The 26,293-nt window shown below is 32.4% G+C and overlaps 1 protein-coding gene across 1 annotated transcript in view; it reads right to left on the reverse strand.

Moving 5' to 3' along the window:
• sli (slit guidance ligand) overlaps positions 1–26,293 on the reverse strand; it is a 138,739-nt gene that overhangs the window by 23,225 nt on the left and 89,221 nt on the right. Inside the window, exons 15-25 of the mRNA XM_072539113.1 lie at positions 23,825–23,975; positions 19,064–19,210; positions 13,590–13,733; positions 13,286–13,449; positions 12,988–13,192; positions 10,405–10,548; positions 6,866–6,937; positions 6,610–6,773; positions 5,958–6,174; positions 3,079–3,388; positions 2,160–2,367 (exon numbers count right to left, since the gene is read on the reverse strand). Coding sequence (XP_072395214.1) covers positions 2,160–2,367; positions 3,079–3,388; positions 5,958–6,174; positions 6,610–6,773; positions 6,866–6,937; positions 10,405–10,548; positions 12,988–13,192; positions 13,286–13,449; positions 13,590–13,733; positions 19,064–19,210; positions 23,825–23,975 — 1,926 coding nt within the window. The remainder of the gene's footprint in view (positions 1–2,159; positions 2,368–3,078; positions 3,389–5,957; positions 6,175–6,609; positions 6,774–6,865; positions 6,938–10,404; positions 10,549–12,987; positions 13,193–13,285; positions 13,450–13,589; positions 13,734–19,063; positions 19,211–23,824; positions 23,976–26,293) is intronic.

A 26,293-nucleotide genomic window follows, 5' to 3' on the forward strand; every position in this document is an offset into this window, starting at 1 on the left:
CTCAATTGTCCCATTCCTACATCAAGGTTTGCACCAGGTGAGCGCAGTCGCATCATTGTCACTAGCGCCACCTCTTTGACATATATGTCTAGAGGCGTGATGCCATTGATCAACTCCATTGCAGCAGTTGGTGTTGTTTTCATGGCACCTGTTATATTTATGCAAGCCATCCGCTGAATATGGTTTAGTTTGTTAATCGCTGTTGCCTGTAGCACTTTTGGTACCCAAGCAATAGCTCTGTAAGTTAGTAGTGGCCTAATGACAGCGGTGTAGACCCAGGCAATCACCCTGGGCGTAAGGCCCCAGGTGCGTCCGACCTTTCGTCGACACTGCTCATAGGCAATATATGCTCTTTTAGCTCTACCATCTAAGTGTGAGTTCCATGTTAACTTCCTGTCAAGGGTAATACCAAGGTACTTCACCTCAGTATAATATATCATGTATATGAAACTTACATTTTTTGTGAAAAAGTTCTCTAATGCTGAAAAAAGTAAGTTATTTTCTTCTGCACAACCCGTTCCGAAAAATAAAGGTTTTCTGTAGTGTCCTTAAAACTTGAAATGTTTCCATCTAATCTTCTACTGAAATGTAGGACTAAAGATCAGTTCCAAACTCTCTCTGGTTTACAATACATTTTTGTATCCCTTCTGACAAAGGCGTTTCGTCATCATCGTCAACATCTTGAACATTGGGAGAAACTACAGTCAATTTAGCTTGACAGAAACACAAATTGTCACTGACGTAACAGCATTCCACGCATTGCCTAAAAACTGAACTACATGAAGGATGGTAATGTTCACGTGTTCCTCATTGTCCAAAAAACCATCCTTTTTAAAAGCTGTTTCCGATAATGCCACTTTAAACTTCTTATGACTCGTTGGTCCATAGGCTGCAAGACACTCGTGCAGTTAGCTGGTAAAAAAACTAGGTTGATATTGGTCAAATTAAGCTTGGGATGGGCTGCACAGTTGTCAACTAAGAGAAGAATTTTTCTTTTTTTTTTAAGGGAATTCCTTGTCCCACTTTCTCAGTTTTTCTTCAAAAATTTATAGGCAGTGTTTTTATGTTTTTGAAACATCTAGGATATAGACTTTTCCCAGTAACCAAACGCCTTCTTTTGCTGGCAATCTAGCCAGCCGTTAGAGCATGTGAAATCTTCACCAAACAGTTTTCCGAACTCTGTAGAATTCTCCTTTAAAAGAGGCCCGGACAAAGGAATATCAGAACTGCGAACACTGCTTGAACCATTTGAGTAGAGCTGAATCTACATCACCACTTCCTAATCGTTTAACATTTTCTCCCTCCTCATTAAAGGCTTTTAAAATTTTGTCATGGTTTTTTAGGATTGAGCCGACGGTCGAATTAACAAGTCCAAATTGCCGACATACAGCAGCAATTTTTCGGCCACTTTCAAATGCTCTTATAACACGCACTTTATCTTTAATAGGCAAAGCCTTCCTTTTAGTACTACAACTTTCCATATTAAAAAATAAAAAGTTAATTACTAAATTAAAATCTAAAAACAAAACGAGCAGAACACAAGCGAAAATTTCTTAAACTGACTGTTCTGAAACAGAAAATTTGACTGTTAGGATGGTACTGATAAATGAGAAATCATAGAACTGTCAAGGTTACATAACTGTATACAAAAGGGATAATTGGGCTTTCTCACATTCTTTGAAGGAACAATGCCGCAAAGCCGGAAACGCATTGCACTTTATTCTTCATAAACTAAAAAACGACAATCTACTGTAAAATTTTATGACGCTATAGACGACGCTTACTTTATTTTTAGCCGATAAAACCGGGTTTTTAATAATGTTATCGAATACTTTTTGGCCGGACCTGTTAAAAATTTGACGTTAAGACCGAGATGACGTAATTACCGAGGCCGTAATATCAAAGTTCCACTGTACAGACTTACCTAAATTGTTTACAATTTTCTTAATATAATTTTAAATAATATATTATGTTTACACACAAACTTTATGTCGACAATGCAAAATTATAAATGTCATGTGACATTTATTATTAGTGGAGTGGCTGAATTGCCAAAAATTTAAATTTAAATTCCACAACCTACTCTTATTACGCTTTTTGTCGATGGTTGACTGGTTATTACATAATTCAACTAGATGTTGCTCGGAATCAATACTAACCTGAGTAACCTGGTGCACATTTACATAGATAATCATTGGATCCAGATGGTTGAAAACAAACGCCGTGGACGCAATCGTGATGTTGACACGGCGACGTTTGGGGATACATCATAGCAACTAATGGTGTTATTTCACACAATTTTCCACTGTAATCACCTGCACATTTGCAGAAATATTCGTTTACACCGTCTACACATGTACCTCCATTCTAAAATTCAAAATATTATTTTTAAAACCTACACATTCCGTACTTTTTAACTTTTTAAGATATAATAGGGAAAATATCATAAATAGAAACAGTTTATTTAATTGAGTTATAGAGGTTATTTACAAAAGAAAGTTACAGTCAAATAAAATACTGTATAGATAATGCAGCACAAGAGACTTTAGGGTATAAGGAAAATCTGCGAAACCAAGATCCAGAGTGGTGATCACAAGAAATAAGGGAGTTGGTAGGTACCCAAAAGGACTGGCTACAAACAAAACATCTAGAAGACTGGAAAACATACACTTACTGGAATAGGGAAGTTAAAAAAAGTGTGACCAAAATAAAAAACGAAAAGTGGGATAAAAATTGTGAAGATATATGGGTAAAACTGAGTATCTGAAGCATAGAAGTTTATAGGAAACCTCAGAAAAGATCACTAAGGAACAATCACAATCACAATTGAACCTCATAAGAATGTCAAAGTGGGAAGAACATTACAAATCTTTATTCGCTATGTGGAAGAACGGCACCTAGTGTCATAGATCCGCGAAAATATTAGCAATTTTATTATATTACTCGTATGTAAAATGCAAATAAAATGACCTAAACTTATTTATTTAATACAATAATTATTGTTATTTATATCAATATTTAAGTTCATAAAATTTTAATGGATTTTAATAGTAAAAATATGTATTGTGTTATTCGTACCTGGCACATGTGGTTCTCACAGTCGTCGACGTTGATGGTACAGTTCTCGCCCTTAAAACCAGGTAGACACTCGCAAGTGTAATAAAAATCGTGATCAACGCAACGAGCGTTATTTTTACAAGGGTTATATTGTTCAGTACAAAAGGGAATTTTTCTTTCGCAGTAATCACCCATGAATCCTGCGGGGCATTTGCACTGGTAGTTGGCGATGAGGTCGACACAGGTGGCGTTGTTTTCGCACTTGTTGTTGATGCAGTCGTCGATGTTGTGTTCACAGCGCATTCCGGAAAACCCAGGGAGGCATTGACAGCTAAAACAATAAAATTTTTAGAGTATACCGTACATTTGTTTCCGATTTAAACATTAAGGGGCTACACAGGTAACTACAAGATTGACAAGTGGCCTTTGAATTTGAACTTGTACGGCTCGATATATAACTCGAACTAAATGCTCCCACTTCTGCTTTTTACCGCATTAATAAAATAACAAGTCGAAAGAAACCAAATAGGCGGGTTAAAAAACGGTGTTTAATGAATCGAAAAACTTATTCCTTACGATAAACTTACTAAATAAAAGATGAATCCGCTTTACTGTTATAATTACGCCCTGAAGATGTATTAACCATTTTTTTTGAATAAATAAAAAAATAAGCTTTTTCTTCTTGTTCTTCATACACTTAAGTTTGCCATGTTTGTTTAATATTCATTGTTTCTTATCCTTTTTGAGGTCGGTTCGTTTCTACGCTTCCTTGATTTATTTTAGTCATTGGGCTGTTGTTCATCTTGAGCTCTAATATGCTTTTTATATGAGCTGGTATATGCTGGATATATTTTTGGATCCTTATAAGAATATTCAATCTATTTTTAAGACAAGCTTTAGCTTGGACACCAGACAACTCTACAAGGCACTCGATAACTGTTATGATATGGTATTGTTAGGAAACCCGGACTACTAATATGCGCATCTTGGTTTGCGTTGCCTAAGGTGTAGAGACAATTATTATTATTGTCATGTCAAGGTATTATTAATACATACTTATATATTTAATGTATCTTAAAATATAAAATATATAAATTGCGCCTTTTATTCCAACCAAGTATTAAACTCTTTTTCAATCTAGATTAGAAAAGAAACTAAATAAGATGAAAAGAAATATGGATGTAGAACAAGAATACAACAACCTCAAAACGATAATAATAAAAATTGCTTATGAAGTATTAGAGGAGATGAAGAGAACAACGACAAAAAACAAAACGAACCACTATGGATGACAGAAAACGTAAAAGAAATGATACAAAGAAAAAAACAAAATATATAAGAAATGGCTAACAAATAAAACATCTAGCAATAGAGTACTTAACATATCAAAGGAAAAACGGAGAAGTACGCAATCAAATAAAAGAAGCTAAAAACAATTTCTGGGAAGAAAAATGGGTCCAAGTTAAAAATTTAATTGGTGATTCTCAGACTACGGAAGCATGGAGAACTATCACTAATCTAAAGAAAAACACCCATAACTCCTTAAGCAACTTAATTACTATAGAAAAGTGGGAAAATCACTATAAAAATTTACTCCAATAGTCGAGATTGGAATATATGGGAGAGGAATACAGTATGGAGAGACAAACAAATAGTAACATTAATACTACTAACAACGAGGTCCGTACTGCGTTAATTAAAATGAAAAACGGGCAATCTCCAGGACCTGGCAATATAGCTGTAGAGTTACTTAAAGCAGGAGGTCCACTCCTAATAGAACAAATAACTTTTCTAATGAATCAATGCTGCCAACAAATTAACGTACCATGTGAATTGAAAACCGCTCACCAAGTGTCCACCTTTAAAAAGGGTAATCGAAAAGATCATAACTGCTACAGAGGATTAAGTGTCTTACCTACTTTCGGGAGATTATTTGGAAAGATAATAAATGGAAAAATACAAGACGAATTAGGACATCTAATTAGCGAAGACCAAAGTGGATTTACACCCGGTAGATCTTGCACTGATAACTTGTTTATACTCCAACAATTAATAGAAAAAAGAATATCGGTTGGTACCGAAGTACATCTAGCCTTCATCGACATAGAAAAGGCGTATGATACAGTTCCAAGAGTTAAATTGTGGCAAGCTTTACAACAACTCGGCATTAGTCCATACCTTTTAGGAATAATCACAAAAGTATACAGGGACAACACTACTTACCTAAAAATTGGGAATAGACTATCAGAGCCAATAAAAGTAATTAAAGGACTAAGACAAGGATGCAGTATGTTACCCTTACTGTTTAATTTATATATTGAGGCAGCCCACCAAAATTGGAAAAAACACTGCCAGGGAATGGGAATTCCCATGCGAAATGACCAAGTCGTCCTAGCTCAAGATTCTTATTATCTAGAATTTATGATAAAGCGTCTATACAGAGAACGTCTATGTAAAATGGGGGTTAGAAGTCAGCATGAAGAACACAAACAAAACAAAAATTTCACAGATGGACGCCCCCTGGAAGAAGAAAAAGAAGTAGACCCCGACGCTCATGGAATAAAGGAATTGGAAAGAGTGATTGAATCGAGAGGTTTGGAGGAGGAACATGCTTTGGACCGGGAGGATTGGCGGAGGTGGACGGGAATACGGCGACAGCCGTCTCCAAAACGTATTGTATATACAAGTTATATCCTGTGATATATATATATATATATATACATATGAAATAACAGATAATAAAAAGCCTGTAGTAGACTTTAAAAATAATCGAAATATTAAGAAAATAACAAAAACCAATAACGAATATTATTTAGAGGAAACTACATTTATAATGAATAATAAAAATAAAATCGAAATCAAAAGTAAATTTTAGAATTAGGAGAAAAAATAATAATTACCTGAATCTCCCCTCCTCAAGCACTTTACAACTCCCTTCGTTACGGCAGGGGTTGCCGTAACAAGCGTCGATCATAAACTCGCATTTTTTCCCATGATATCCGGGGGCACATTTGCACTGAAAGTCCCCTTCAGACATAGTGAAGCATTTCCCTTCGTTTTGGCAAGGAAATGTATAGCACGCGTCGCATTTCGCTAAAATATCGTTGCTGACTTTTCCTAAAAATTCCATAATTAGTAAGTATTCCAAGAAACGTAAGAAAAGTCTTCAAAGTACTATGACAGTTGAGTATATCATTTGATAAACTAATAGAAGAAAAAATATTAAAATATTTTTACGGAAATCTTGTACAATCTTCGGTCACATCGTATTGGCCACACTACGGAAAATTTCATGATATAAAAAACACAGGGAACGCCAGACAAGAAAGCCTTAAGACTGGACAATGTACATGCCAAATTCATATACTTTCTGTGGTTGAAATTGGTCCTACGCCAAGACCTTCTTGTAAAAACCGCAGGTCGTGCTCATTATCGTCGAAATAAACAGCATTTATTAAAAACAAACCCTTTTCTTAGACTTCCCTAGCAACTTCTCTGTGAATCCAATTAAAAAATTTTTTCCCCGTTGCTAAAAAATTTAAGTAAACTTACCTTTACAAATGAAAAATGAAGAAGGTGTAGATAAAATCGACTTATCCTTCATTGCAGGTGGTTCTGCACAGTGTGCAATTCCGGGTTCGACATAATCAACCTTAACCCAGTCAGATAACCATTTAAGGGAACAATCGCAGTATAATGGATTCGAACCAAGTGCTCTAAAAATTAATTAGAAATATTTTTAAATAAATCTGCAAAAATGTGCACTAGATAGGCTAAATTGTTAAATTATTATGGCAAAAACACTTACATGTGACTTATAGATTTCAAATTAGCAAAAGTTCCTTCGGGAATTAGTGAAATTTGGTTGCCATGGAGGGACCTAGAAAATTATTTATATTTTTATTTATTAGAATAAGAACTATAATTACGTAAGTTATAAGAAGTCATGACAAAGGAAATTTTTCAGTAACAATACCTCTTGGTATTGGTAAAAAAACATAGAAGGGCAAAAACACTCGTATACAATATACTCGTTAACATAAGAAAAACTAAGGCCCAAGGCCAAAGTAAACTGGGCCGCATAAAATATTATTATCTATAATTCTTCGAAAATATCAAAATTATCAGCAAGCACGATTTTATTTATTTAAATATCCGTACAGTGAATGAGTACAAACATATCACTTAATGAAGACTAATTTTAAGTCAAACAACATGGTAATTAAGTACAGCAATGGTCAGGGCGATGGTCATGGTCAGGACATCGAATCGGACCATATGCTAGTGATTACAAAATGTAAAATAAAAACAACGAAGAATGAAAGGCGAAAAGCACAGAGAAAATAGTACGTAGATAAATTGAAAGAGAAGGAAGTAAGAAGAAGATTTGTACAAGAAGTAAATAAAGAGATGCAGTTTAAAGAACAACAAATAGAGGAACAGTGGGAAAAAATCAAACAAGGAATAAACAATGCAGCAGGGAAAGTGGTTGACAAAAGGCAAAATAAAAGAAGAAATAATTGGTTTGATGATGGGTGCAAATTAGAGTAAAAGAGGAATGAGAAAAATACAAAGCTCAATGGCAAAAGACAAGGAAATTATTTAAATCGAAAAAAAAAAAAAATCAAAAAGTAGAAGAAATTATGAACGAGATGAACAAGAAACAGAAAATAAAAGTCACAACTCAAAACCATTGTACCAGAATAGACAGCTATTATAGCTATAGAAGCAGAAAAATGGCAGAAGTATTTCGAAGAAATATATGAAGGAACAGATAAAGAAGAAAAAATAGCGAACACAGAAAAAAATAAAGAAAAAGAATAATTGATCTATACAGAAGTGAAAGAGAAAATAGGCAAACTTAAAAACGGGAAAACAATGGGAGAAGACGGAATATGTGCAGAGCTTATAAAATTCACTGTGGAGGCACTATACATACAGATTTATGAGCTAATACAGAACATATGGAGTAAATAAATAATGCCCGAAGAACAGAAGAAGGGAATTATAATGACAATCCCAAAACAAGGAGACCATAGAATAGGCAAAAACTACCGAGAAATTAGTTTACTGAATGTAACATATAAAATAATGACTGGTATAATTAGAGACAGACTAAAAATATATATAAAACAACGCATAGGTTTAGGGGATTACCAGTAAGTTTCTAGAAAAGTAAGATTCACGGTAGACGCTATACATACGCTAAAACAAGTGATAGAGGAAGCCGACTAATATAACAGAGAAACACATATACTTTTCCTAGACTTTAAACAGGCGTTTGACAAACTAAACAGAAGAAAAATCATCCAAGACTTACAAGAGAGTAATATATCAAATACAATTATAAGAATGATAGAAATGACAATGCGAGATTCCCAAGCAATAATAGACACCGGAAGAGAAAGAACAGAAATAATAAAAATAATGGAGTAAGACAAGGAGATGCGCTCTCAACTAATCTATCATTAGAAAAGATAATAAAAAAGCTATCAAATCAGGAACTATAAACAAGAATGCAGTACAAATAATAGGATATGCAGACGATATAACCATATTAGCAACAGATAAAAAGGCATTAAAGAAAACCTTCCAAGAAATAGAAAACGAAGCCAAACTGAGAGGACTGAAAATAAATGAAAATAAAACAAAATACATGAACGTATGCAAGAAAAAAAAGACACAAATAACAGAACTGACAATAGATGGACATAGTTTCGAAGAGGTTGAAACATTCATTTGGAAGTACTAGTCAACAAAAGAAATGAAAGTGTAGATATGAAAAGAATGATTCCAGCGAGAAATATAGCGTTTAATAGAAATAAAAAAATGTTAAGAGATAAGAAGATAAGCCGAAACACAAAAAATAAAAATCTACAAAACGACCATAAGACCAATAGTAGTATATGCTGCAGAAACAGTTACATTAACAGCAAGAGAAGAAGAGCAATTGAAAGTTTTTGAGAGAAAGATTATCAGAAAAATACTAGGACCAAAGAGGGAAAACAAAGAGAATGCAAGACAATGGATGAATCACGAAATACAAGAATGGATGGGTCAAGAGAACATAGTTAGAGCAATAAAGAATTAGATGGTATGGACTCATAATGAGAAAAGAGAAAAGCAATCCGTTAAGAGTTATAAAGGAATGGATACCACCAGGTAAAAGAACCAGAGGCACACCTACACTGAGATGGAGACAACAAGTGGAACAAGACTTAAGAAGTATGGAAATTAGAAATATAGAAAGGGCAATCAAAGAAAGAATAGAGAAAAGTAGTAGAAACAGCGAAATCACACCAGAAACTGTAAAACCAAACCCAGAATGGGATGATCCTCCACACAAAAAGGATCTTCAAGTGAAAACAGCTTCATCTGCTTCGGGAGCGTATAACTTGTATATATGTATAATATAAGTGTAAGTCAAACAATATGGTTATTATTAGAAAGTATTCTTTTAAAATACGGTTATAGTAATTAAGTATAGCAAGGGTCAGGACGGAATATCCCAACTGGAAGTAAACTTCAACCTAATGTAGTAGATCCGTATTGAATAACTCTGTCAGCTGCATTAGAAAATTTTTATTAAAGTTAACTAAAAGCTGATTGATGACGAAATAGGATTTTATATCAGTGCAAATAGATATCCAATATATCCAAAGGAGAATTTATGATTCGTTGAGAATGAGAAGAAAAACAGAAATGCAGCTGATTAAAAAATAATAACAAAATCAAGGAATTATGAAATTTTCGAGCCAACATCCATTTTAGGATGCAAACACACTTTCTTCTTCAGTGAAAGAAGATAAATGAAAAAGCTTACGAACTGTATGACGGAATGCATACAATTACAATACAATTTACAAAAGAAACAAACTCTATTACCTAAGGCAAAGAAAAATTATTTAAACATTTTTATAAGCGAATGGAAAACAATTTGAGAATTTATGGAGGAATAACTGTAAAGTGTATGTTTTTTTAATGTTCTGAATAAAGCTGAATAATATAAAAAGTCATCATATAAATCATTAAATTATCCGCTTTAGTAAATACTTGACCTATAGTTCCATAAAAGACAATAGAAAACATATTATTTGACTATACAAACTGATATAATTCAATTTTAAACTAAATTCACTAAAGTGTGTGCAGCGACATCTGCTAGTAAGTATACCTAAGTAAATGACTGGCCTATATAGGCCACTACCTTTTGTGCCTTCGTTTTCAATCAATAATAAATTCAAACAAAAATAATTCAGATATATCTACATAGATGACTGCGTTCAAAATTATAAATTTATAATTATTAATACAATAAATATATAGTACTTAATAATAGATACTTACAAAATTCGTAGAGATAATAATCCTTGTAACGAGTCCCTCTGAATACATTGTAATTTATTGTAGCTTATTATTAACGTAGATAACTTTGAAAGATTCGTAAATGTATCATTCGACAACATAGCTATTTTATTATTGCTTAAATCTCTGAAACAAAAAATAATAATTGTTAATTGGAATGTTTATAAGGCTGTTTATAGCCTGCCTGAATCAGCATCTTAACACTCCGTTCGACGAGGACGGTGGTCTGCCAGGCCTAGCCTACGACGTAGAACGTTATTTTCTTAAAAATAAATAATCTACATTGTCGGGATTTTTAGTACTTTTAATAAAAATGAACACCTACATTTTACATTATATTTTATAAAAAAAATCGTTTTATTTAAAAAAAAATTACTTTGACTTGATAGACCACCGCCGCGTCGTTCGTTTATGTAAGTGTTTTCATATACACATACAGGTATATTTTACTTTATTTATTTATTTTATTTTATTTTCCCTCTAGTTTCGGGTCTAAATTGATGAGTGAATCGTAGAAAATTATGTAAATATTATACAGATTGTATTCACTGGGCTGGATTTGCCCGATCGAGAATATTCAGTGTAATTCTTAGATATGCCTTAGTTGTTTCGTTTAAAATACGTCTGATAAAAGTAATTTCTAAAGTTAATTGTTTTATTGATCAATTTAATTATCTTCTTTTTAAGGTTGTAGGTCTTTTATTAATTTTTGACATTGAAACTTAGGACAATTATTTCAGTGATGGATCCATAGAAAGAGAAATACAACGTCTCTACTCTATATGAAGGAGTAACTTCGGATGTAGAAAATGATTCCGATAGTTCTATTGCCAACGATGATAGAGAAGAGTTTAGCGATCATGACACGGAATCTGAACAAAAGGATTTTCCGGAAGCAACAGCAACGATTGAAGAACAAACAATTAGTGAAGAACAATCTGACAGAAGATTATATTACTATGCGAAGGATGGAACTATATAGAAGAAATTTGCACCACCTACAAATATACAGTAGACAAAACTAACAAGAAGCTAGAGATGATTTTATTCTATAATGATACCAAATGTAGAGAAGATATTGTAGATAAAATGGCGTCATCTTATGATGTGTCTAGAAATACTAAACGATGGCCACTTATAATTTTTTATGGGGCCCTAAATGTCGCCAGTATAAACGCTTTTGTAATTACCAAACATAATAATCCCAATATACTAAATACATATACTAAACAACGAATATTATTTTTTTTTCGGTGCTTTGTAATCAATTTAAAAATTTCAAAAAATTCAAACGTCTAGCTGAGGCTTTTAAAATTTACATATTCTACAAATGCATTTTTTTTTCAAAAAAAAAGCGTATAATTTTTCTAAGATGGCTGCTTATTCTTTTTTTTTTGTGTAATTTATCAAAAAATATATTTCTAATTTTTTCCAGAATTTTACGTAATGTGCACTACCTTCAAAAATTCGAAAAATTTATTTTTAGTAGTTTTTGGGGATTTTCCCCATTTTAAACCCCCACAAAACCATGTTTTTCAATATTTTTCAGGAGTTTTGCGTAGTTTTGCGGGGTTAGTCACATTTTTTGAGATCGACGCAACCTGAATCAGTGCGTCTCCAATTCATATTCAAAAAACATATAAAGAAGAATATGATAAGGCCTCAAAGAACCAAACACACTCATCTTTAATACGAACAACCAGGTTTTCAGGAATTAGTCAGGGGTTTTTTAGTGGATTTATCCAACTTTTTTAAATTGTTAACTTCATTAAACAGCACGTTTGTTAAAACATGCGAAAAATTAGGTTTTTTAAGTGTTTTTGCTGCATTTTTCTAATTTTTTTGCTGTAATGCGCAGATGAAGTATTTTTCAGCTGTAGATAAGAGTATGAAACCTTATCTTATGCGAAAAACCCGATTTTACCCCATTTAAACGCTATTAAGCCACAAATTTCAAACAATGTTCTAAAATCATGCAAGAAACTATATTTTCCAGCCTTGGATAACTATATAAAAACTTATCTATTGCAAAAAATTGCGAATGAGATAATAAGCCTAAGAGTATTGGTGCAAAGGAAAATTTTTCTTACTGTCGATACTCTTATGAAGTCTACAAAATGGAGAAAATTTCCCAAAACCCCTAAAAAAAGGTTTTTCGGATTTTTGAAGGTGGGTCGCCTTAAGAAAAAATCCAAAAAAATCAGAATTATATTTTTTGACAAAATACACAAAATAAAAAAAATATACATGCAGCCATCTTAAAAAAAGCTTTACACTTTTTTCGAAAAATCATTTTAAGGTTATACACATTTAACCTACGAGTCTATAAAAATAGATAAGTTTTGTAAAAGCATTAACTATGCGTGTAAATCCTTTGACATTTTTCTAAGGATTGCAAGCCACCGAAAATAATAATAATAATAAAAACGTTATATAATGTTATTAAAGAAAATGTAACGTTTTTGATTTTTGTAGGGAGGGTAGAAGGGGTGGCGGGCTAAAATTGCACCGTGACTGATTTTTTTGATCACATAGAACGTAATGTATATATAAAATATTACTTACAGTCTTGTCAAAGATTTTAGATGTTTAATCCTATCGCCCTGTATCCTGTCGATGTCATTAAAATCTAGATATAATTCGGAGGTTTCAGGTGGGACTCCACGGGGTATTTCTTTAAGATTAGCTCTAGAACATCGAACTACTGTTCCTGTACACGAACACATAGGAGGGCAGTAATTTTCTCCTAAGCAGCCTTGGTCACTATCACCTGAAATTGTAAAAGATAAGGTAAGTAAGAAAAATGTATAATACAATATCAATTTTAATGACTTGAAAATCCTTAGGTAAAAATTGGACTTACTTAAACATTTGAATTCCGTTTTAGGCAGTTCCCGTATCAATACTTCTTTGACTCTATCAGGACCGGCACATCTTGGAGGTGAACCACTTAAACCTTTATTTTTTAACCAGTCGGAAAACCATGCTAGATGACAGTTGCACATAAAAGGATTTTGAACCAAATTCCTAAAAAATTTAACATTCTTAATACGAATTTGAAATAAACTGGCTAAATTAAGATCTAGTTCAGATACCAATTGATCCATCAATACAAAACTGTATTATTTAATCTAAATACAGTTACTTAAAATAAAAATAAAACTTACAGTGTGTGAAGTGACTGGAGAAAATCGAACGATCCGGGCATTACGCATGTTATTTGATTATTGTTCAGAGAAAGAACTTTCAAATTGTGTAAGCCTAGAAACATCTTGTTGTGTATTTCGAGCAATTTATTCTCAGATAATAACCTAAAAATTAAATAACGTTAAATTTAAATATACGAATTATTAGAAGAAGTACTAAACAATTAAATAAATTTCGATTCCGATTCAGACGTGAAAAGTTGGACTAATTTGAGGTCCAATGCCATAATATATGGCTTTTGTTTCATCAGAGTAATAGCAAGTTTTTTCTAAAAGCGACTAATATTTGCAAATTTTCGACAGGCCAGAGGACAGAAAAACAATTTATTTAGTTCTTCGCCACTAGACCAGGTGGCACCTATGTGCTCGAACTCTGTGTAATTCAACATATATTGGGCAAACACACCAATATCTACATAGAAGGTTTGTTGCACACAAACATAGTGTACAAACTAACAAATTAAATGCTACAGCCTGAGCCAAGCTTAAGGATTCTCTAGAAAATAGCCATTCTTTTAATTTTGAAAATGTACAGATTTTGGAAAAAAGAATATTGGATATGATTCACATAAAAGAACAACAAAATTCTATCAATAATAAGACTGATATCAAAGATCTTTCCAATATGTATTACAATTTAATAAATTGAGTTGTTTTTTACATGATCCATTGGCAGATATTTGAAATACGACGCTGAACTGACTGAACCACTCGTATTTAAAAGTACCTGCCAGATGTATTTAGGGTCAGATACCACTTTTGCATTCCATATTAAACTATCAAAAAGTGCAGACATAAAATATAATGTGTTACGTAATGTTTAAATAATTAAACTGCTTATTAAAAATGGCAAATAGCAGAAACGTTTAAGCAGTAATTAAGTGTTTTACCGACAAACCCAGAAATTAAAAAAGTTTCTACTATAACAAACAATATATATATATATATATATATATATATATATATATATATATATATATATATATATATATATATATATATATAAATAAGGATCACTCGAAGAGTGGTGGGTTTCTCGGTCAAAAGGTGGAGAAAAAGAAGTTGGCTACTTCATCTATTTATTGAAGACGTTTCGCTCTCTAATCAGAAAGCATCTTAAATGCTTTCTAGAACAAGGTCTGGTAACATTTTTCATTACCCTTAGGAATCGATCTTAGGATATCCGCAGCATCACCTCGTAAAGCAGCAGTCAAGGAAACAGCCTTTTCTTGTTTTGTCCAGCTTCAAAGTGTCTAAGGTATTTGGACCAAAAAGACTTTCCATGAAATGGTGGCAATTTGAATCTCATATGATATGTCGTTTCGTCTCTAGGTGATTCTTCTTTCACTACAGGATCTAAAACTACTGCATTAACTGGGGGTAGCACTTTTGTATTGGTTATCATGGTTCCTAATTGTTTAATCTGATTGATAGAAAAATATTTTCGAATTTTCAATTTTTTTCGTTTAAACTGCTTTTTCTGCTGATTGAAACTGGAATGTCTCTTGATGGCCTCCATTCTTGTTGAGAACAGTCTTCAGTCGTTCTTGGAATATCTTCTTGGACACGCTGCAATTTTCATCGCGTTCTTCTAGTTGCTCACGCAAGTGTTTTACGGAAAGTTCTACTAGCAGCATCTTTAGTCAGGCTACTTTTTTAAGTGTTCGTTCTTACAAAGATCACTACCGAACTACGCGAATGTTCCCGACGAACAATACTTTTCAAAAGTTCAAAACTCTTTTTCAAAAGTCACTGCTAAATTTATTTTTAAATAAATCAATTATCCTCACACCGTGACACCAACTGTACCGTTTTTAAATAAAACGAGCGATTTTAATTTATATAAATATAATTATTTATAGATTTTACAGCACGATAATATCTTATCCACTGATATAGCTAATATCAGCGCTACTTACATAAACAAGTTATTATGTACTAGAATATTTTGGAATAGTCCAACTCTATTCATTTGCATTCCGCTTCGATTCCATCCCGGTCGATATAACCGAAAGGTTCTCGAACACAAATCATCGTCATCTCGAGATGCAACCGTTATCTGGGCTACGTCGAAATAAGCAAGTACGGTGCAATATATATATGTATATATATATATATATATATATATATATATATATATATGTATATATATATACAGGGTGAGTTCTTAGTGCGACATCGGTCGATAACTCCATTGTGATACAAGATATCCAAAAAACTTAGGCAATGATATTCTCCATACTTGGAAAATATGTAGAATTCTACAGAACATACAATTTTTTAAATGGGACACCCTATATATTTTTTTTAAATTTGTATTCTTGTCATAACTGTTCTTTTTATAGTATTGGGTTTTGTATTACTATACAGAGTATTTAACAAGTTATGACCATTTTTATTTCGAAATCCCTATGAAATCAACACCATGTATATAAAGAAGTAATGCATACACAATTATTTATTTTATATAATAAAGTAAACAATATATTGTGGTTTTTAAATTTAGTTTAATTGAAATCATTGACTTTGTATACACGGTGACAAATTTGTATACAGGGTGAACTACAAAACAAAATTACGATTTTCTCAATTTTTTAAACGGATCATCCTGTATTTTATTTTTTTTTAAATATTGTATTTATGATACTCTTTCATTTTTATATTCCATTCCCTATACCTAAACTCATTATTTTCTGAGATATTTTTAGTTTTCTAATTTTTTTTCAATAAGTAAATAACAAAAAACATAAATCATAATAATATGTAATGAATGTAACAATTAATGTGATATTAGGGAAATAAGTCTAAAGTAAATTTTCAAAATGTCCACCTTTAACGTCTATACAAGTTTGTAACCGATATTCAAATAACTGTGCCACATTTCATGTTATCATATGTAAGTAAATTTTGTTAAAGTCGGCTCTTATTCTATTTTTCATATCATCTGGCATTATTGGAGGCTTCTGGTATACAAGGTCTTTTATATAGCCCCACATGAAAAAATCAATTTTGGAGAATTTCGATGATCACGGTGGCCAAACAGTTGGCTCTCCTTTGCCTATCCACCTCTCAGGAAAGTTATTATTTAGATTAGATGATTGTAGATAGGAGCAGTGTGGTGAACTGGAGCACCGTCGTGTAAAAATCACATTCGTTGTCGAATATTAAAAGGTAAATTTTGCAGTAGTATTGGCAAAGGATTATTTAGAAAATCCAGATATATGGCACCATTCACGCGACCGTCAAAAATGTGGGCCAATCACATAATCACCAACAATAGCACCCCAAAAATGTATAGACTAGTTTGACTAGTTATGAGTGAACAAAATAGGGATTGCTTGATGCATAGTAATGAAAATTGTGCCGATTCACCATTCCATTTTTATGAAATAATAATAAAAAAAAACGGTCTGTTTACACTTGATGCTGAGACCATTGACAAAAAGGTAATCTGATTTTTGCCGCCGAAGTTTGGCTAATGTCATGTTGACATGAAATTTCACGAGTGCTGATGTGGAGATCTTCAATAGTAGCTATCAGTACATCATATTCCTTTTCTTCTCTTAGAACAGTTTTATTTCTCTCATTTTTTTCATATACAACTGACCCAGTGCAAACAAAACGATCCATTAATTTTTTAAAAGCTCTTGCGTTTGGCTTCCTCCGTTCAGGATATCGCTCGTGATATATTCTGAATGCAAGTAAGCTATTTCTGAATTTTTTTCCGAATACCCAGATCATATCTGTTAACTCTTCTACAGAAAAATGCATTTTTAACAATAAGACAAGCCACACAGACCGATTAAAAAGGTAATAAGATGAAAACTGTCATTTTCAAGCCTACCGTTTACAGTTTAATAATATGAAAACTGTCTTTTTTTCGAAACCTACTATTTTACCTTTGTAACTGAATAAATGGCCTTTTACTTATTGTATACACCACTGTGTAAACAACTGCGCATCAGCAGTTAGTAATGTTTCATTAAAAATTCTTGGCTTAGAATACTGTTGATATAACAAACTAAAAATTGTTACAGAAATTGTACATTGTTTTGCTTTCTGTTTTGTGTGAGTTATTTATTCAATAAAAATAATCTTGTTATATTATTATATAAAACATATTATCTTGTAGGAATTTTAGGAATCTTGTATCTTTTGTTAGTTACTTATTACATAAAAATAATTTTGTTATATTATCACTCAATATTCAATACTTATTGCTACTTACAAAAATTGAACTTATATCCGAAATTTGAAGAAAACTAAAAATATCTCGAAAAGTAATGACTTTAGGTATAGGGAATACTATATAAAAATTAAAGAGTATCATAAATACAATATTTCTCAAAAATAAAATATAGGGTGATCCATTTAAAAAAACTGAGAAAATTTTGTTTTGTAGTTCACTGTGTATACAAATTTTTGACAATTATTTCAATTAAACATAATTTAAAAACTAAAATATATTGTTTACTTTATTATATAAAATAATAATTGTTTATGCAATACTTTTTTATATAGGTACATGGTGTTGATTTCATAGGGATTTCGAAATAAAAATGGTCATAACTTGTTATATACTGTGTATTGTAATGCAAAATCCAATATTATAAGAACAAGAATTATAAGAGGAATATAAACATAAAAAAATATATAGGGTGTCCCATTTAAAAAATTGTATGTCTGCTATACCACGTAGTTATTAATCACCCTGTAGAATTTCTCATATTTTTCAAGTATGAATAATATCATTGTCTACATTTTTTGGATATTCTATACCATAATGGAATTAGCGACCGATGTCGCACTAAAAACTCACCCTTGCATGTTTAAGATATTTTGGATTTCTATAAGTTGGTATCTTATACTTATTAAAAAATATATTTAAAATCCTTTATAAAAGGTATATAATTAAAAATTTAATTATATACCTTTTTATGATACATGCTATACAGCCAGCTACAGGAACTTAGTTTCCTTGTGGATTTTATACATATTAGACTGTAAAGAATTTACTATTAACTATATTTTATTGCTAAACATTACTTGTAACCATAGTTTTAATATGTGACTTAATTTTTCCAACGACTATCATAAAATAGATTCAAATTTTCATTATTCATACGATTTATGACTTTTTTACTTTTAGTGCATTATAGTGTTTAATAACATTTTTAGTCATAGAAATAAAGTTTAACAAAAATCTACCACTAATTTCACTTTTCTTTTTATATCGTTTTAGAAAAATAAACAACTTAAAATTAAAACAAAACGTTAAGTTCTTTAAATTTTCTATTTTTAACCAAAAAGATCTTTGGAAACCGATACCGTAAATTATCCAAATGTTATAATTGATTCATATTATTTTATCTGTTATACTGTAGTTTATTACTTTCTGTATTAGTAATAGGTTTAACAAAAACAAGGTTACTTACAATTCCGAAATTTTTGAAGCGCCTTCGAACGAATTTTCTTCAATGCCTGTAATTTGATTTCTTCTCAAATCTAACTTAACTAAATTAGGCAGCCTTCCAAAGAGACCGTCAGATTTTATACGTCCTAAATCGTTGTCGTGTAGTAACCTAAAACGAGATAAGTCATTAAATTATTACTATTATTAACACAAAAACAACATGACAATCAATAGTAATCGGAAATTAAGTTAAATCTTACAAACTTTTATACGATACACAAAAAAGAGACAACGCAGAGATGCTAAGAAAAATATAATGATAATAATATAATAATAATACAATAAATATGTTTCTATTTCACAAAAGATTACTTCTTTTCTTAACTTTAAAAGACATAGAAACTCTTATAGACCTATCTCTCTCACCTACACAATATGTAAACTTCTAGAAAAAATGTTTAGTAAAAGATTACTTTGGTACCTTGAACACTATAATATTCTCGACCAATTTCAATCAGGCTTCAGACCAAATCGATGCACCATGGACAATCTTCTACTTCTTCAATCAACAATTGCGCATGAGCTATTCAACAAAAATGAAGAAATTGCAATCTTTTTTTATAAAAAACTTTTTTGCAGATCGCTCCTTTGAAGTAATTACTAATTACAGTCAAAAACGGTGTTCCACAAGGGTCTGCCCTAAGCAGCACACTTAGTATAAACGGTTTAAGTTCCTTCATAACTGATCCTGTACAATATGAAATATATGATGACGAGATAATATTATTCTGTCATGAAAAGGTCACATACACCACAAACACTTTACTACAGAACACGGTAAATAATACAAACAACTGGGCCAGTCAATCCGGCCTTACCTTCTCCTCATCCAAGTCCAAAGTTATTCATTTTACCAGATGAAAAAACAGTCAATCTCCAATTATTTTTCTGAATGGAAATTTTTCTGAATGGAAAGTAGTAGACCAAATAAAGCTTCTCGGCATTATTTTCAATCAAAAACTTTCCTGGAGACCACACATTCGAAATCTTAAGGACAGCTGCCTTGAAAGAAAGAATGATTCTCCTTAAATAACTAGCTCATTATAGTTGGGGAGCCGATAAGCAATAACTACTAAAAATATACCGAGCTCTTATCCGCTCCAAATTTGACTTTGGTAGTGTTCTCTACATGTCATCAAGTAAATCACTACCAAAGTTTACTAAATATAGTAAAAATACGTCTCTTTGACTCTGTCTAGAATCATACAGACCGAGTCCGGTGGAAAGCATTCACGTAGAATGTTTCAAACCTTCGATTCATCTAAAACGAGAACAACTTCTACTGATTTTTTCGCTACAGTTTAAGCAAATACCACAAACCCCACACGAAATCTCATCTATAATAGACAATTACCAGTTACTAATCATTCTAGAATGGTACCGTCTAGTAATAATACTACTAATGTATTATTTACATATAGTTTTTGTAATAAATAGATTAGATGTTCTGGCGTACCCATTTCTATAAGTATATGCTACAATTTGACGAATATTAAGAAGATGTTCTCTTGTTCTTCTACCTGGGACGAATCCAAATTTTTCTTTGGGAATTTGTGGTAAGAGAATTGATTTTAGTCTTTCATTGATGATGTTTAGAAGTACTCTACTCGCTTGTGATATCAATGCTACTGTACGGTAATTACTGCAATCTGTCGGTGAACTTTTTTTATATATGGGAATAAACGTGAGTTTACCCCAGTCATTTGACCTCTATCCGGTATTCCAGATCTCATTGGAAATTCTAAGCATTACTTCCATCCCTAGTTCTGCCATTTCTTTAAGTATTTCAGCTGTTATTTTATCTTCTACTTCTGCTTTTCTGAATTTTAGCTTTTTAATTCCCGCCTCAATTTCTGATTTCAATATTTGAGATTCTTTTTCATAACTTCTTTTCTCTGTATTATTGTCTGGGTAGTTAAGTTGGCGAGATGCTATGTTTTTTCGACTTTGTTTTATGGAATGGAATCTTGGACCTTGAAAGCGACATCAATGAAAAAACTGGAATCATTCGAGCTGTGGGTGTATAGAAGAATTCTGAAAATATCTTGGACAGAACACGTCACAAATAAAGAGGTTCTGAGAAGCATTAATAAAGAAATAGAAATTTTAAATACAATTAAAATAAGAAAATTGGAATATCTCGGACATATTACGCGTGGAGAGAAATACACCTTGCTCCAACTGATTATGCAGGGAAAGATCCAAGGAAAGAGAAGCATAGGTAGGCGTAGAATGTCATGGCTGCGCAACCTGAGAGAGTAGTAAGGATGTACATCAAATAAACTTTTCAGAGCAGCCGTCTCAAAAGTCCGAATAGTTATGATGATTGCCGACCTCTACCGCGGAGATGGTACTTAAAGAAGAACATTGTCTGGGTCGTTGTTAGAGAATACTATTTTGCAATATTGTTTCCACACCTCTGCGATACCGTCTTAATTTGTTATGGTATTTCCACTATTATCTTTGATGATCTGTGTCTGCGGTTTGAATTCTCTCGATAGATACTTAACTGTTAAGAGAAGTTCTCTAGATTCTTGGCGGTCAGCATGTTTCTCTAGTTGTACATATATGTTTTTAATATAATTATTTTTGTCCCTTCTGCACAAGTGTTTTATAGTTGTATTTATGATGCATATCTCTATTTCTTTTTGTTTTGAATTTGATGTGCCGTTTTTAAGTTTTCTCTTCGACAAGATTGAGAGTCTTCAGTCATCCAATGTTTTTTCCTAGCTGTTTTGTCTTTGGGATTAGTATTGTTGATGCTTCAGTGATCTATTTTTTTGTGTATTCCCACGTTTTGTCAGGGTCTTTGGTAGTCACTGGTTGGTCAGCTTCTGCTAATGCTTCTCTAAACTTTTCCGGGTGTTTTGGAATTAATTTTTGTCTTTTATTTGTAATTGTTTTACTGTGTAACTTAATGTGAAATTCTGCTTGTAACATTTTGTGGTCAAAACCATAGTCTACAGCTGGTTTTGTCTTCACGTTGATTATTGAACTCCTCCATTATTTAGTGACAAGAATATATCTATTTGGTTCTTGTATCGCCCTCCAGGCAAAGACCATGTTGATAATCTCCGCGGATGATGTTTAAACATTGTGTTTACTATACTATGATCCATATCGATGGTAAATTGAAGGAGCCGTTCACCTCTTCTGCCGCTTCGGATGTTAGCATATATACCTGTATAATATGCATTTTGGCTGGTTTAGCGTTTAGAGTTATTTGATTATTCGATCATTTACTGGAAGGTATTCGTGTACATATTTTGCCCAACGTTTTTAAATTAATATTTGTTAGCTCCTGACATAAAAACTTTGTAGTGAGTGGCCTCCCAATGCCCTTGGTCTTCCCAGTGTGTCTCAGATATTCCACAGATATCTATCTTCTCCTTGAGCAGTTCATTTTATAATATATACAATTTACCTGGCTGTAGCAGCCCCCTAACATTCCATCTTGCGATGCAGTGTTTTTTACGTAATGTTAACTTTGATCTGTTAATGTGTTAATCTGCTAATGTTGAATTATCCAAATATAATAAGAACGAAATATCAGATTCCATTATCAAACAAAGATTTTATAAAATACTACATCAATGCAACTTCGATAAGATCCTTTACTGAGACGCATCTAAGTGTGAAGAAGGTGTTGGCTGTGCTGTTACATCAACTACAACTACTGTCAACCTATTTCGTCTCTCTAGCAATTGCAGTATTTACTGCTGAACTATATGAAATACTACAAGCTGTGAAAACTCCACTCAACGACAATAAAACTATAGCAATCTGTACTGACTCTATATTATCCATGGACTCCATGAGAAACTTATATTCTATCAATATAACCTTATATTCAACCAATAGTTCAAGAAATCTAGAGTATAGGTAATCATCTTCAAACTAATGGAATTACAGTAACAATATTGTCGGTCCCATCACACGTTGGTATTCCAGGTAATGAAAAAGCCGATCTAGTAGCAAAACAATCCTGTTCTCTAAACTTAACAACAAAGATTCAAACATTATCAGATCTAAAAAGAACACTCAAATAAAAATAATGGGCCTTTGGAATGAGATTGGAAAAGCAGTACCAACTTAAGCGTTCTTCAACCAAACATTTTCTACCACCAGCTCCTACCAATGAAAAGAAAGGACAAATGTATTATTCGGAGTTTAAGAATAGGACACACACGCCTTACACATGGACACCTAATGAATTCCAGCAATCAGAAGTTGTGCCAGTACTGCAACACCACGACTTCCGTAAAACACGTACTTCTTGACTGTCAACACTACTTACCAAATACAATCTTGGTAACAACCTAAAAGAAATTCTTAATTTAAACAGCAGCAACTTTAAAAGTGTATTAAACTTTTTAACTTTTTAAAAAACACAAAGCAATACATTTTACTTAAAAAAAATGTATTCCAAAAAGTGTATTGTAGTTGATATTGTCCCCGATGTAAAAATATTAAAATGTAATTATAAATTGTATTTGTGTCAATGACCACTTGCAGTTGAGACACATATTCCGATATAAAAAAAAACAAAAGTAAAAATAACTTTGTATAAAATATGAAACTAATTACTCATTTTGTGGACAGAAAAAAAAAAACAAAATTAGATAGTAAGCATATAATAAAGCCCCGAAATAAATAATAACTATGAAAATTTAGATAAAATATAGAAATTAACAATTTCTTAAGAATAGACTTTTTTACTTACAGCTCTGTTGTATATAATGGAATGTCTCTTGGAATCTCCTTTAACTCTCTTCCTGAACAGTCAACTATCGTTCCATCACAAGAACAACCCGATGGACATGCATTGTCTATCAGGCATTCTCCAGCAAATTTCGTTCTAAATTCTTCTTGACCTAAGAGTATAGCAAAAGATATGTAAAACTAAGAGTTCTTTATAATTTATGATTTGTTACGTTTTATAACAACACAAAAGAACTCAATTTACTTTTGAAACAGTTAATATTCATAATTTTTGGAAAATCTTTTTTTGGTTTTTTGGTGTTTTATATCATGTATGAATTTCGTTGACACCTCAAAATACTGAGTATATATTTTAGATGAAATTCACCACTAATTTATTTGTGTCGCAATTGATGTTAATGCTACTTTCAATCTTAAGAGCTTCATTTATATTGTACGGAATTAATAAAATACTCTTGGTATATCTCAAATGGAGTTATTTATTTTCTATTCTGATATAACTTGCACCTACTCGTTTTCTATTTTTATTTGATTATTACATCTTGACAGTTGTTGCAGCTTTGATTCTGCATACTTTTCTTAGTTTAAACATTATACGATGCGTTAATATTATGATTAAGTATTACCCATTAAATGGTAACAAGTTGTTTGGGTCGTACTAGTGCAAGCACAGATAATTTGTACTATAGTAGAAGCCACAGTTAGAATGCAGTGCAGGTAAGATAGGCAATGTATGTCTTATGGGAGAACGGCCGGTTGACCACGTTGCCGGTTTACTTCGAGCGGCCCATTAGAACCGAATTTAAGAATCATTGCACTGGAATATACGCGAACATAAGAATTGCCTACGATTGTATAAAAGAATATCATTATTGTTTCAACTAAAGTATGATTCAATCATCGATGTATAAATAAGAGAGTTACATTGTCACATGAAGAAAAATACTCTAAAAAAATTAAAATATATAAAAAACTCATTGTCGATAGCGTATCTATATTTATTGATTTTTAATAGCTTCCATTGTAAACACATTCTTTGGGAAGTAAAGATCATTATAAAGTCATTAGGAGAAGCGAATCAGTTTTAATTCTCATTGTCCACGCAAAGCAAACATGTCCCTTTGTCGACTTGGGTACAAAAACTGGTTGGTAAAAACTATGAAAGCTCAATTCTATTTCATTTTCACAAGCGGATGATACATAGGTACATGATGGAGCCGTTGCCAGTATCTGTCGTGAATTTCAAACAGGGTATCACTCTTAGTGTGCAAGTAAAACGTGTGGTGTTAAATATATTGAACTATTAACTGAACTGAAAAAAATAATGACAGCTTAACTTTTACTGTGGAAGATTTTTCGAAAATGTGCGGTTTGAGTGTTCGCAAAATTTATGACATCCGCGAAGAGGCCCAGCAAGGCGAACTGAAACCGGTACAAAAAAGAAAAAAAAAACAGTTTCCAGTCCAATTCACGTGAGAATACTTACGATGAGGGAGTGAAATCTGTAATAAAGTAAATTGTCCATGATTTTTTTTTAAACATACTAGCAACCATCGACAGCTTAATGAACAGAGTGAAGGATGATAAGGACCTACCAGCTATTTCAAAAATCACATTTCGTAGACTACTAAATGACATGGGTTTTGAATATGGTAAAAGAGGTTGAGATTCGATAATGATGAAGGAAAAGATATCATATCCGGGAGACAGAAGTCCCTTAGACAAATAAAAACATTGCGGAAGAAGGTACGTTAACCTTGTTTATACCGATGAGTCTTGGACTAACGTCGGTGCTTCAGTCAAAAAGGAATGGAGGGACACGATGATCAAGAATCCACGAGATGCCTTCATAAAAGGAACTGAAAGCTCCAACCCAAAGAGGTCCTCGGCTTGTTCTTCTTCATGCTGAAAGCGAAACTGACTTTGTGGCATGCGCCGAATTAATTTTCTTGGCCAAGAAGGGAACCGCTGATTACCATGACGAAATGGACGGGGATCCATGTGAAGAATGGTTTGAGAAGACATTAATTCCAAACTTGCCAAAATTTACCGACAAAATTGTGGAACAAAAGGCAAATAAGGATTGGCTAAGCGAAAATAATATTTTCTTCGAGGAAGATTACCTAAAAATTGATTTACTGGATACTGCGCCGGCATTTAGAGACAAGTACGACATGTACAAAATTGAAACAATTGCGGAAAAATATGGCGTTAGGATTTTGAGACTACAGCTTTACCATTGCGAGCTGAACCCGATTGAGAGGGTGTGGAGTCAAGTGAAAAGGTATGTGGCTTCAAACAACGTCGATTCTAAAGAAAAAACGGTAGAACGGTTGATTAAAGAAGCTTAACAAAAGCGTATCTAAAGAGGAGTGGCATAATTATGTGAACCACGTCAAGAAAGTAGAAGAAAATGTTTGCGGTGGACAATTTGCAGGAAGATATTGAACCGGTGATAATTAATATAAGA

The sequence above is a fragment of the Diabrotica undecimpunctata genome, chromosome 7 (genome assembly GCF_040954645.1).
Source record: "Diabrotica undecimpunctata isolate CICGRU chromosome 7, icDiaUnde3, whole genome shotgun sequence".
NCBI lineage: Eukaryota > Metazoa > Arthropoda > Insecta > Coleoptera > Chrysomelidae > Diabrotica > Diabrotica undecimpunctata.